At 43.7% G+C, this 13,807-nt stretch overlaps 2 protein-coding genes across 2 annotated transcripts in view; both read right to left on the bottom strand.

Moving 5' to 3' along the window:
• Positions 1-2,674: 2,674 nt before the first annotated feature.
• Positions 2,675-11,171, bottom strand: CAVIN4 (caveolae associated protein 4). Its single transcript, XM_048515222.1, has 2 exons — positions 10,261-11,171; positions 2,675-5,972 (listed from the first exon to the last, which is right to left on the bottom strand). Exons 1-2 carry the CDS (start codon positions 10,669-10,671, stop codon positions 5,325-5,327), a joined length of 1,059 nt encoding a protein of 352 aa, XP_048371179.1. The 5' UTR covers positions 10,672-11,171; the 3' UTR covers positions 2,675-5,324.
• A 563-nt stretch (positions 11,172-11,734) lies between these two features.
• The window catches only part of LOC125443353 (tomoregulin-1-like), a 64,054-nt gene continuing 61,981 nt past the window's right edge, over positions 11,735-13,807 (bottom strand). The window contains exon 11 of the mRNA XM_048515377.1: positions 11,735-12,519. Within this exon, the coding sequence (XP_048371334.1) occupies positions 12,435-12,519 (85 nt within the window). The 3' untranslated portion in view covers positions 11,735-12,434. The remainder of the gene's footprint in view (positions 12,520-13,807) is intronic.

Raw genomic sequence — 13,807 nt, 5'->3', positions numbered from 1 at the left:
GCCCATAATGTCTTTTACTGCTGAAGCCACCCAGTGCTCCAGATAACTCCAGAAATGATTTGAAGGTTATCCTCACAAGTGACCTTAATAGGATGCTTTGAAACGCATCACTTCACAAGGGTCAGGGGTCGGGCAAGTCTAACACTTCGTAGAGCAGAGGAAGCTCAAAAGGGAATCCGTGGAATTTTTGTTAACAAGAGGTGGCTCCCTCAATGTCAGCCATTTTGTTTGGCATATTTTGAACGGATGCCGCTGGGCTGCCTGAATTCTGCTTTCACAGCTACCCTGTACAGCAACATGTAAAAATCTGAAGCCTGACAAAATGAGTCTATGAATAAATAAGACCTTGAATTCATTTCGTTCCAGATGAGACGCAGTTAACCCATCAAATATCTAGGACTCTGGTTTAGCAATAACTTGTCGTGGTCCACTCATCAAAAATATATATTGGCTCGGGCCCAGTCAAACGCAAATGCCACTAGGAGGTTTTATCATTCTAAGGGCAACCAATATATTCCCCCAGCTCTGCAAGTTTTCAAAGCAAGGGCGAGAGCACAACTGCTTTATGGAGCGCCCATTTGGCTAACACCCAGCAACAGTGCCATTAGATCATTCCATTCTAAATTTCTGCATAAATTATTTGGCGTGCCAAACTGCGTCCCATATGCAGTCCTATGTCTAGAATCTGGCCAATACTCTATAGAGGCCACTATCTGGTTAAACATCATAAAATTTTGGCTACATATTCACTATCAAAGCTCCGACAACTCACTGACGCAACTCACCTTGAGAGAACTCCATCACTCTAAATGGTGCACAACAGTTATAACAAAGATTGCGGAATTGGGCTATGATAGTGACTCTCTGAACATGCTAACCCGTACTGAGACATTTGCCCTCATCAAAGAGCGGCTACTAGCAATGGATTATCAACAACTGCAGCTTGGCCAACAAATCCTGCTCGCCAATGAACGTGGCAATTCCATTTGTGCAGGGAAACCCAGCCTAATATATTGCAGCGCTTACCAACCCTATATATAGGAGAGCCTACATGCTGGCTAGATTTAATATTATGCCACCCCCGCTCCATAGAGGAAGACTCAAGGGTCTACCAAATGATAAGAGGCTTTGCCCCTGCAGCCCAGGGCAGTTGGATTCCATTGCGCACATTCTCCTCCACTGCCCACTTTACCAGAAACCAAGATCCAGCTTATTAGTACAAATCATTGACTCTATGAAAACCCTGACAGAGTTTGATAAAGTAAATATGCTCTTAAACTGCAATGACCTTGACTGTTGTCTCGCAGTGGCAAAGTTTCTGGCTGAGGTTTGCGAGCTGAACTTATGATCCAGTGTGAAGTTTTATCTAGTAATTTTAACTGTATTTATATTGTATGTTCTGTATGCGAATAAAGGCTTATTGAATTGAATTGTTAACCCATCACTTCCTGGGTGAGAGACTCACAGAGCTCAGCCTAAACTAAAAGAGCCAGGAGAGACAATTTTGCTTAGCTGGAATGAACAAATCTACGTCAGTCTGTCCTTTACCTGAGCTTGAAAGGAATGCTGTAGCAGCAGATCGATGTTTTAGTGAGAATTTCTGTACCTGGCAGCAGAGGGAAAGAGAGACGGCCTGGCAGAGCTCCGTGAATTTCATCAGGAGGGCATCCGAAGGGCTTCCCCATGGCGAGGTCCCAGGTTGCCGGCTCTGGTCATTCCTGTGAGGCAGAACTGTGTGGCTCAACCAAATGACATCAACTGATGTTGACTTTGAGAAAAGCCCACCTACTTCCTTCTGACAAGTATCGGGGTGTGGGGCTACAGCAAGCGTTTTGCCCGTTGCACAGGATGAGCTGGCCAATGGGACGGGGCTGAGGCTTAGTGGTTGAGCCACCTGCTGGGCATGCAGACGGTCCCAGGTTCAATACCCAGCATCTCCACAAGCAGCCTTTCTCTGCCTGAGACCCTGGAGAGCCACTGACAGCTTGAGCAGGCAAGACTGACCTCTGCGAACCGGGTCAGGCAGCTTCGTGTGTTCAGGATCCTAAACTGTCACACAAGACTCGTGAGTAAATTTGCACAGCAGAGAGATGAGCTCAATCACTACTTGTGGGGGGGGGGCGTCAAAAGTAGAACCCCCCTCCCCCAATCTGCAGTTCGGAGTGAGATGATCCAGAGTTGTGCATAAGGGCTTCTTTACCTCTTTATGAGGACTGCGTCATTGAGATCTGGCAGTGGCCATTATCTGGAAGAGAGATCTGGCAGTGGCCATTATCAGTGGCAACTGGAAGAGAATCGGCTTTTCCATGGACAGATCACATAGGAATTAATGGTGGGTTTGTTGAAAGACAATCACACAGATTAGTGTTAGTTTAATTAAAACAGAGTTCCAGGTGATGGCTTCCTCTTTTTTTTCTTTGAACTTTTCTATTCTTTGACCTGCGATGTGTGTTCTGTAAGTCTCTCCTTTTGCTATAACACAACATTAGTCTGTGTCTATCTAAATGGTGCAGGTCAAAAAATATACAACATTGAAGCGTAATATTTCTGAAACAGAACTTCATGGAGAGTGTCAGTATTTTGTTCCAGTTTATTATGTGTAAACTGATAAGTTGGTCCAGAAAAGGCACATACCTTATTCAAGAGCTCTGATCATGTATATAAGAAACTGCAGTTTTAATTCAGGTCTTATTTTATTTTAGAAGCTAATCCCTATGTATAAGCACATGAAAAACAATCAATCATGCAGCACAGAGTACCAGATAAATAAGATCACAAACTAAAACCGTTTTAAACCCTTCATGAAACCTAAGATGGGCACAGAATCTACATGTCAGCATAGCTTGCAAAGTAAGCTATCCATGAATTCCATCTCACATAGCTGTGCATTATTTTCATTTGGTACCATTTCTGTTGAGTGTGTGTGTGGCAATATTCTTACAGTACAGATGACAGTTTTCTCCCTTATACAGTCTGTCCCTGTGCCTTCCATTGCAGTGAAGTCACTCATCCCAATCTGGAAGCATTAATCCACTTGGAGATTGTCACATCACAGTGGGTCGTGTTACTCACTCGCCATCACCACTGCTCCTTGGGTCCTGTAGCCACAAGCTGATAGGGCAGATGGGATTATGGGTTCTAGAGTCATGGCTGGCTGGCCCTCCTCACAAGCATGGAGGAAGCATACATGTGTATGGGGCACAGCATCCAGCAGGCTAAACGCTTTCTTTCTTTTAAAGGCAAGTTTCGTGCCCCTATGGCTGAAAAGATATATTTGCTCTGTGAGTGGAAGTTCCTAATGAATCTTCAGGCTTGCTAAGATCCCTACAGTCCAGGGGCACATAGGCCACAGCATCCGCCATCACTCTCTGGGTCAGATCCAGCAAAGTGTGAGAAAAAAGGATGATGCACAGAGCACTGTGGTGGTTCTCTGCAGGACTGACCCAATCAAACAACCCAACTGTGCATCCAGATGCAGCTTCTGACATTTGTTTTTAGCACTTCTGGCTGTGCAGAGGTGGTGGCCCGCACGGAAGTTCTCGATAGGAGCCAACCCCCCCCCCCCCCTTTGACCCGGCTAGCAAAAGCAGAATTAGTTATACACACTATGGAGCCAAGTGCACATGTGTTTAATGTACATGTCTTAGGCACAGATTTTTACTTGATGTCAATCATAACATGGTAGAGTAGAACTAGTTCTGAATATAGGCACTGCAACTACAAGAAATGAAAGTGGCCTTTGAATGAGTGATTTCCTGGGCAAAGTGTTGCCTTTGGAAAAAAAAAACCTTAATTAATTCCTTATTTTACTGAGCCCAACAGCCCCCAACCCAACAGCAGCAGGTAGAGGGTTTGTGACAGGAGGCAGTTTTCACTGATGGACGTGCTGCTCTTGAATGTACTAGCTATGGGGGAATTTGGCAGACCAAACAGACTGTTGATCAGACTGTTTTTTTCCTGAGCACTCAGCGTCCCTTGCACTCCTTACAGGTTTCCTAAGCAAATAACATGACAACACCCACCCACCCCTCTATCTCAGTCAGCCCTAGGAAACCCACGAAGCCAGGCATGCTGTCCCACAGGGGCTGACTGCAGCATATAGCCCCTAAAAACCTGCATGAACGAATTTTTCCACTGAGCTTTTTCGCTTGGAAATGGAACCTTAACAATGGCATCTAAAGTAGAGTTATGCCGAACCAGTCAATGGAATTGGAAATCCATAACTCTCTTTAGGATAGCTATGTAAACAGCTATTTTCACCAGCTTTCGAATGATAAGTTTCTTCCAGCATCTGTCTTCTACTGCCCTTCTGCTTTGGGAAAAAACGTGCATTTTGCTAACTTCAACAAACCCTCTGTCTACAATCCCTACAGACTCTCCACTCTTGGTCCTGGCAACAGACAGCAGACTCCTCCCTGCTTAACAAATGTCTTCTCAGAATCTATTCACTTTGCTGGAACTTCTGCAGAACAAGGTCTGCCAGAGATAAAGAACATTTTAAAAGTAACCAAATAGTTAATCAGAATCTTCCAGATAAAGTCACGCAAAGGCACCTGTGGATCAGTTCATTTCACTCCCTCTCCCACAGTAGAAGAGATGACTAACAAGTCATTTAACGAGATTTCCTCTGTTGGTGCATAAAGTACCATAGAAGAAAGACTATTGAGGGATTGTCATTAAAATTATGCAATCCTGCATTGCCAGGGGTTGGACTGGATGGCCCTTGGGAGTCTCTTCCAACTTCATGATTCTATGAAAATATGAGATTTTACCTCTTTTTGATGCTAACATGTAATACCTGTCAATGGCATTTATGCCTGTACATCTGAGGAGATCTTTATTTTGACTGGTGCAACATTAAGTGATGAGGGGAAAAAGAATCTGTTGCCCATAAACAAAAACAATAGATATACTTTTTCTCAAAAAACGGGACATCAATCAACACACATTCCTCTAAACCAGTGGCTTCCATACTCCTGTTTCTGGGCACTGGAGGAGTTTATGAAAGGTTCCTCAGTAAGAAGACTAATAATGGCAGTCAGACTGCCACCATTATCAACTTTCCATGTAAATCACAGGCCCAGGGGAATGTGGGGTACATTTCTTAATCAACATGAGTTGACAGACACAACAGGCCAGCAGACACTCCAGATTAGCAACTGTATGTCCAAACTCACACAAAGGCTCCTAGAAGGAGGGGTAAATCAACATGGAAGGAATTACCTGAAGGACCTTTGGAAACCACAGTCTGTATCTACCCAAGTTATAGGACCAGAGACTCCTTCCCTACCAAGGTGACATCGTAATTAGACTTCTTTGCCTTCTTAAGCAGATGGTTTTAAATCCAACAGAAGAACATCTTCATCTTCTTTGACTTCTGGTCTGAGCATGATTTTTTCTGGAGTAATCACTTTCTTCTCCTCTGCCTGCAACGGGGCCTTGGAGTTCCCACCTCTGTCTTTCTTCACTTTGGTTATCACTTCAGTGTAAGAAATCTCCTCTGTGACAGGTTCAGCCTCTCTGCTGTCCACGGCCATATCAGCGCCGGCCTCCTGGACTCTTCCTTCGTCTTCAGTTGCCGCTGGCTCTTTGGTTTTCTTCTTCTTGAAGGTCTCTTTGGTCGGGGCTGCCTTGGATATTGTTTTCTTGAACCTGATTCCGGATTGTCTGAGCCTCTCCCCCGACTGCCTGATCCGCTCTCTCCTCTCTGGTGTCACTATCCTAGTTCGAAGTCTGTCCACCTTCTTGCCAAAATTTTGCCTCGTCTTCTGAATGTTCTCCCGGGAAAATGCCTTTCTTATGTTGTCAATGCGTTTCATGCCAGACTTCTTAAATCGGGATGCTTTGCTTTCCTCCATGTAATATTCTTCATCAGAGGAGAGGTCATCAGGTAGACAGAAGGCATCCTCTGGATGTTCCCCTTGTGTCCTGTCTTTGATAACTGATAAAGATGACGGACATGGAACATCCTCCTGCCGATAAAAGCACACAGTGTGTCAAGCTCATAGTGCCACCTCCCCCCGCCCCCCCCCCAAGTGCATATTCTGTATAAAGGAGGAGGAGACCAAAAACAAAGGGTGCGTCCTCATCAACACTTTGGCTAGGGAGGTGAGGCTGCCGTCTCCCCACATATGCTTCCCCTCGACAGTTTTTCCCAGTCTCAATAATGAAGCCGCTCTTTTCCTTTTTAGAGGAAATACAGGCTGAAGAGGTGGACACTGAAATGGAGAAGGGACAGGGGGAGAGGACCTGCATAGCCCAGGCTCACCTGAGCCCACCAGGTCTCGGAAGGAAGGGCTGCTACGTAAAGGCACTTGCTGTGGAAAAGCACTTCTGAACATCTCTTACCTTGAAAATCCCATGGAGATACCTACGTCAGCTGTTACTTGATGGCAAAAAGGATGGGGAGGGGGGAAGTGTTGTTACCCCTCTTCTTACTCAACTCAGAAAAGCATATAAATCCTGAAAAATCTGCAAGAGACCTTGTTCATGGATTTGCTGCATTATGTCTGTTTCAGCTCTAATACTGCTTTAAAGGGAGGATGGAGGAAATCCATAACCAAAATGGAAGTGCTTGGGGGGAAGGGAATCTAAGAACATAAGAACAAGCCAGCTGGATCAGACCAAAGTCCATCTAGTCCAGCCCTCTGCTACTCACAGTGGCCCACCAGGTGCCTCTGGGAGCTCACTTGCAGGATGTGAAAGCAGTTGCCTTCTGCTGCTGCTGCTGCTGCTCCTGAGCACCTGGTCTGCTAAGGCATTTGCAATCTCAGATCAAGGAGGATCAAGATTGGTATCCATGGATCGACTTCTCTTCCATAAATCTGTTCAAGCCCTTTTTAAAGCTATCCAGGTCAGTGGCCATCACCACCTCCTGTGGCAGCATATCTGCTGTTTCAATGCATACGTTTTATCTGCACCATGGTTAATATATATCTATGTTGGCTATTGGTGTTAGTTACTCTGGAAATCAGAAATCGAGCCAAAGAAACAGCAGAAAAGCAAAATTTTGGCCAGATGAGGCCTAAATATGCCCCAGAAGGAACAGAATGTTGAGGAATCCATCTCATGCCCCTGCAGGGAGTCTGGCGGAGAAGAGCCTCTCCTGGACCTTTCAAGGCCCCTCAGCTTGGGCACATTTAGGACTGAAGAGTTGCCGCCGAATACTTTATGCCAAGTTTCTAAGCAGCCCCCTTGTCCATGAATAACTGGCACTGCCTGCAGAGGAGCACTGCCCTTCGACTGGAAGTCGATCCCCCCACCCCACTTATGCCATCTGGACACCGTTTGTTTATTTGTTTGTGTAAAATATCTCTTTGCTGCCTTTCCACCAAAGACTGTCCTCAGGGTGGCAAACATCAGAACAGGAAAACATTGTAGCATAGCATTAGAACAATATTTAAAATAAGCTGTATATATTAAAATATATGCACTTTAACCTCTGTATATAAATTTTACATTTGTATGTAAACTGTGCTGTTAAATTGTTGTTGGCTGATCTCTGACTGCTATATAGCTGTCCCAATAGCTGAGACTAGCCTGATCAAAAATCCCAGCTTACAAGGAGCAGCAGTGGCGTAGTGGCTAAGAGAAGTGGCTAAGAGCAGGTGCACTCTGATCTGGAGGAACCGGGTTTGATTCCCAGCTCTGCCGCTTGAGTTCTGGAGGCTTATCTGGGGAATTCAGATTAGCCTGTGCACTCCCACACACGCCAGCTGGGTGACCTTGGGCTAGTCACAGCTTCTCGGAGCTCTCTCAGCCCCGCCCATCTCACAGGGTGTTTGTTGTGAGGGGGGAAGGGCAAGGAGATTGTCAGCCCCTTTGAGTCTCCTGCAGGAGAGAAAGGGGGGATATAAATCCAAACTCTTCTTCTTCTTCTTCTTAAACAGGTTGCTCTGCAGAGAAGCCAACAGCCAACTACCTCTCCTCATCTCTTGTCTTGAAAAACCCACGAGGTGGAACTTCATGTGATCAACGACACACTTTGCCTTCAAAGATTATAAACATATAAACATTATGAGTGGGAAGGCTAGTAATGTTATTGGTGGGCTATGATCGTGTTACCATTTGCAGGGCTGCTTAATTGAATTCAAGTATACTGAATATATCCAATATGGTACCAGGAGCAGTGTGGTACATGGTAAGCTGTTCACAATTCCATTTGTGCCGGTGCCAAATTCAGTTCTGTATTCATTTGGCTGTAAAGGACTACCTTTTTGCTGATGCTGAGACCGGGGCACCCCCGTCTGTCCAGCTATAGCACAAATATATACACTTGGGTCCCTGCATGTGATACACATCTGAGGTGCGGAGTGAACTGGCTCGTTGGGTAGAGAGTATGTTAACAGGCATTTTAATTCACTTCCCCCAATGCACTACAACTATACTTTCTACTGACTCCAATTATTCTGGGGCTAAAGCTTAGGTAGGTAATCCACAGAGCGCCTGTGAGAAACTGCAGCACTGCACATTCATCAATCACCTTGAAACGAGACAGCCGATATTGCCTCGCCCCCCCCCCCCAAAGGATTAGAAGCAAAGAAGGCAATCAAAGGAAGTTTCTGCCTCCAGATCCAAATGCAAGCGGCAATTATTTTGCAGCCGGACTGAATATTTTTGCTTGCCAGTCAGTCTCATTGATTTCTACACAGCCACACGCAAAAGCCAACCATAACTGAGCACTGTGAGGGTTAGCCGAAGCGGAGTTTTCTGCCGATGCCTGTTGACTCCAGTGGACTGAGAAGGCAGCAACATTGCTGACGAGGGGGGCTGATAAAGCCCAAGGAGTTGGAACCTGCTTGCAGAGATGGAATGTCTTGGAGTGAATTCCAACTGAAATCAATACTGTTTACGTCTGTTTAAGCTTCAGCGTAAAGGTGTGGTTAGTATCTGTCTAAGGCTCCATTACTTGAGGGTAATACCAAACAAACTCAGTGGGACTCAGTAAACCCACCTAGAATTTGTCTGCACACCTCTAGATCCTGCTATATCCTGCTAATTGTGACTACATTCCATCCATTTATTAGGCAGATTTGTTTTTAAATTTTGAGGACAGCTAAATATTCCTAATTATTATTTTCATGAGAACAAAATGGCACATTTAATTGCACCAACAAGCAGGCAGGAAACTGGCACATCGTGGGGGCCGCCTCTTAAGGACTCCAGAAGGGTCCCACTAATTCTCCGTCTTTTTTTCAAGGTTTGTCCATTTTTAACCCACATAGTGCTACAGAAATGTCTGGGTGATGTCATAAGTGCAAAGCAAGCACAGGTTTCACTGGAAGGAGCTGAACGGCATGTTTTGCTCTCTCACTGTAAAGGGGGATTCCAAAGGGCTGGACTGTGCCTGCGCAGTCCACTGGCTCCTTCCACGGCACCTTTGCAATGAATGTCTGAGCTTTGCAATTCTCATATGGAATCTATTCCTTAGCAAAGAATGAAGCCAGGTAAAGTCACCCCCCACAATATAAAACCACATTCAAGTCTCTTTGGTCACATGAATATTGTTGAAATGCCTAAAAAAGAAACCCCTCACATCAAAACAAGTAATCCTGGCATGAAGGCATTTTTTATAATGCAGAATAGGAAACAGGCACATTTTCTAAAAACATTCTCACCCAAAAAGAGGGCCCTTCTTACAAATATAATTTTAGCACAAAAATGTCTGATTTCTTTCCTCTGCAAGCAATCCGTCTTGCAAAACCCTGCTTAGATAATTTATTGCAAGATGTACTGTTCCAAAGAATTCTGAAAATAATACAAATAATAAGTTAAAGGGGAAAATTTGACAGTACATACCGAACCACAATTTGCAACCAATATTTAGGAAACAATCTGTAAATAAGCTTTTAAAAAAACAGTCAGGAAAGCCCCACTTTGTGCAAAGAAACACTGAGATTTAAATCTCCAATTAAGCTGGTCAAAAAATAGCAGGATGACAGTCAGGCCTGGAAGACTCTGCCTTGATGCCCAAGTGCTTGACCCAGATTGCTTTTCAGAGAAGCAACAGCGAGGCCTCGATCTGATCCACAGTTAATCATACGTTGGCTGCCTCAGAAGCCAGCCGGAACTAATAATAGACCCAGTGCCTCTCCACTGGTAGGCTCGTACTCTCAATACATTCACAGAGAGAAATTAAAAATTTAAAGAAAATACAAGAAGTTACAACACACTGTGATTTAGGCAAGGTTGTTTTCCCTCACTTTTGTTTGTTAACACAACTGGGGGCTGTCCAGATGCACTAGATGCAGCAAAAGGTACCTGGTAAATGACAACGCGAAACTTGTTTTTCCGCAGCATTTCCTCTTGCTTGGCTTCCACTTTCCTCACATTGGAGCTCTGCTTTTCCACGCGCGCCCTCACTTCTTTCACGCGAGCACTAACTTTGCGGGTTTTCTGCAACAGCTTGTTCACAGTGTAGCCAGTGTTGCCGTGAGCCTGGGCCAGCTTCAGCAGGTCGATCTGTATGGTCTTGATGGCATCCTCCATTTCCCGGTGTCTCTCTTCAATGCGTTTCTGGCTGGCCTGCACGCTGTCCACAATGGTGGCCACCTTGTCCAGGACCCTGACAATTGTAAACGCCGCGTCTTGTTCCTCATCATCGTCCGTGATGCTGGGCAGGCGGTTCTGGTGGATTTTGTCTGCCTCCAAGGTGGTCTCACGATGATCCATTCTGGCCACCTTCAGCTGGTTCACAGGAGCTGAAATACAAGCTGTCCTCACAATGGCTGTCCAGACCCCAACAGGACGGTTCTGGCACGAGGACAAGCAGTTCGCTCGACAGCTGGCTTCAGGGGAATGTTCAAAAGCAGGGTCTGAAACTCCACCCTGAGCGACTGGTCAAACTTTTATAACTACAGAATACCCACGTGTTGACTGTTCAAGCACTTTCTGCAACATGAAACCTCTAAAATTAGGAAGCAATGCGAGGAAAGGAACATACGGTCAACGAATCATGTTTCTGCACCAATTAATTTACTTAAGTTAATCCAGGAATAGCTAAGCAACTTACTAATAAATCCAGAGAACAAACTGGTATGCTGTTAAGATTCACTGTTGCTTTTTTGTTTTAATTAAGCCCTTTTCCCTGGTAGGAGGTTGGATTGAGTTCAGGGTATTCCAACATACTTCTGGCTGATGATGATGATGATGATGATATACTTCTGGCTATTTGGGGCGGGGGGGGGGGGGGCATTACTACGATTCTGCCATTTTCCTTCAAACCACAAAGGCTTCCTTTTCTAGTAATGAATAAACACACTCAGAACAGATGAAATATCATGGGAAAACACTGTATTGACATGCCTTTCCAGATCAAATACTGAAAGCCTTTTTATTGAACAAATTATTAAATCCTACATGCAGAATTGGAAAGCCTAAAACTACAGGCTGAACAGCTGGAACACACCCTAGTTACATTTTAGCTCTGCATCTTCCAAACAACTACTAACATTCTATTAATATAATACCTACAACCAGAAGACTCGTGTTTGAATGTGATGTGATCTTAATTCTTGACAATAGTCTAAATAAGAGCACAAATCTTTAATATTTTTCTTCCTTCTTTTGTTTTGCATTTTAATCACGAAGACCATACAATTTATATTTGCTGAGGTGAAAACAGGTATCCTCTTTAGAAAACTGTAATAAGTATGAAAGCAGTTTAAACAGGTATCTACTCAGACTGGACCCAAGTTGTGTAAGTTTGGTTTTTCAATACAATGGGGTTTAAAAAAAAAAAAAGCAGCACACAAGTCTAACTAAGACCTGTTTGTGTAGCACAAATGGCCTCTGCTTTACTGGGCAATCTTTCCAATTATGAAATGTATATTATTATCATTTTTTTTACAATTTAAAAATAAAGTGTCAAATATTTATGACGACAGTGGTGCTTTGACCCAGTCGGTACATGTCATAAATATGTTACAGCTACGTACAAGTACACATCTTCACAATTCATGCAATTGGCAGCATCTAAAAAATTATTTACTAACTTCCAAAAACATTTAAATATCTACGGTATTTAAACACAGTGTCTTCTAGTTCCTTGTAAGAAAAGTAGGCTGTAAACATCGTTAGCCCTTTGGTCATGCCTGGTTCACTTGGAAACATGACCGGCTCCATTTGTTTGTTTTACAACCACTAGTGAAATGTCTCTGTTCTCCAAAAAAATTACATTCCATGTGTAAACCATGAGTCTGTTATAACCATGTGATACCAGTATAGGAAAATGAAACTACTGTATCCTCCAAATTGTAAAATGAGAAATTACTAGAGCTGTCCACAGCTTCAGCTGCTTTTGGAATAAAACAAAAGCACAGCTACACTTTAAAAAGTCCAAAAAATAAGGCCTCTGAAATAAATATTTCCATTATTTTTGGAAAAAAGACAATAAAATTGTACATCACATGGTCAATGTGGGTATAAAAATCATGCTAAACCATCCTGGATGACGTGTCTGAAGTAAAGTGGCCTAAATTTTGCTTCTGACGTCGTCCTCTGTTGTTTTTGGGGCATTTCCTGTGGTTGGAAGCAAAAAGAGAGAGCAATTTATTTGGCAACTGTATCTTTAAAAGGTTGCTCCACAATTAATGCTGTCTTTGCACATAAAACCACCAGAATGTTGTGGGGCATCACTGAGACCTGTTGTAGAAGAGACTTGCCAACCCTTTGAGATTTGAACACTGCTGGTGCTGCTACGCATCTGTTTATCATGCTGCTGCATTGACTGGCAAAAAACCCCCAACAACTGGAGAGCACGCCATGGGCGTCTTCAATCAAGTTGCTTTATTCAGGTCATTTCTAGCCCTGCCTTTCTGTTTCAAGAAGAGAGATCGAAGGGAGAGTTTGCAACCACAGAACTGAATGCATCACAGCAATCCACTTCTCAAATGGCCGTGCTTTCCTTGCACAGAAAGAGTAAAATGGTCCCAGTACATTTTGGAGGACTTTAATTCATAGGGTCATCATGAGTGACTAGACAGCACATTGCACATACACGTAAATAAGCCAACCTTGCTCAGCAGAGTGATAAGAAAGGGGTGCAATGTGCCCACTTCATTTTCTGCCTGGAGTGTTTTAAACAGGCTGGATTTAAAATTACTGACAAGTTAAAAAAATAGCCAGGCAGATCATCACCAATTAGCTGAAGTGCTGCATATTCAAATTTTCAGAACAAGGGTCGATCGAGCCAGCCCAGGTAGCCTGAAACTGTCAGGTGTGTGTTTATATTTACAAATGCAGATACAAACGTCATTTAAAAAGTCATTTGTCAATAAATTGTCTAATTTTCAAGTGTTGCTATTTTTTTGGTAGAAGGTTAACTTTATCGAAATATAAATCTCTTTTATTTTACCTATCCACTCATGCAGGTTGGGAATGACTTTTTGATTCCTGTTTCTAGAAAAAAAATCAATCTTGAAGCAGTAATTATATGGAGAACCGTAATCTTTTGGTCTGTGGGAAAGTTTGGCAAATGCTTATATGTAATTGCCTAAGGGATAGAATGTCCAACAACAAACACCGAGCCAATGGGTGTGCAGGACTCACAATATTCCATCTCATTCCCAAACCCAAAAGCCTCCCCTGCCCTAAACAATATGGACTGCTCTCCTGGAGGGGAGAAGATCCTCCTCCCTCCCTGAGTCTATTTTATTTTAATTTAAAATGGGCTTTAGTGCTAGTCTATATATATAAAAAGCAAACTGTCTGTTTGTGAGTCGTGCTCTAACTCTGAAACCACTGGATGGATTGCTTTCAAATTTTCACTCAACGTGCCTTTTCAATGCGGGCAGGTTTTCGGATATTC

The sequence above is a fragment of the Sphaerodactylus townsendi genome, linkage group LG14, assembly GCF_021028975.2.
Source record: "Sphaerodactylus townsendi isolate TG3544 linkage group LG14, MPM_Stown_v2.3, whole genome shotgun sequence".
NCBI classification, from domain to species: Eukaryota; Metazoa; Chordata; class Lepidosauria; order Squamata; family Sphaerodactylidae; genus Sphaerodactylus; species Sphaerodactylus townsendi.
Note: the sequence above shows the minus strand (reverse complement) of the source record. Positions and strands in the feature narration are given on the sequence as shown.

Excerpts from the sequence above, each read along its gene's own strand:
- CAVIN4 (XM_048515222.1), bottom strand. The coding sequence starts at position 10,671 with ATGGATCATCGTGAGACCACCTTGGAGGCAGACAAAATCCACCAGAAC. Across the intron at positions 5,973-10,260 it reads TTCGCGTTGTCATTTACCAG|GAGGATGTTCCATGTCCGTC; the intron begins GTACCTTTTGCT and ends TTTTATCGGCAG.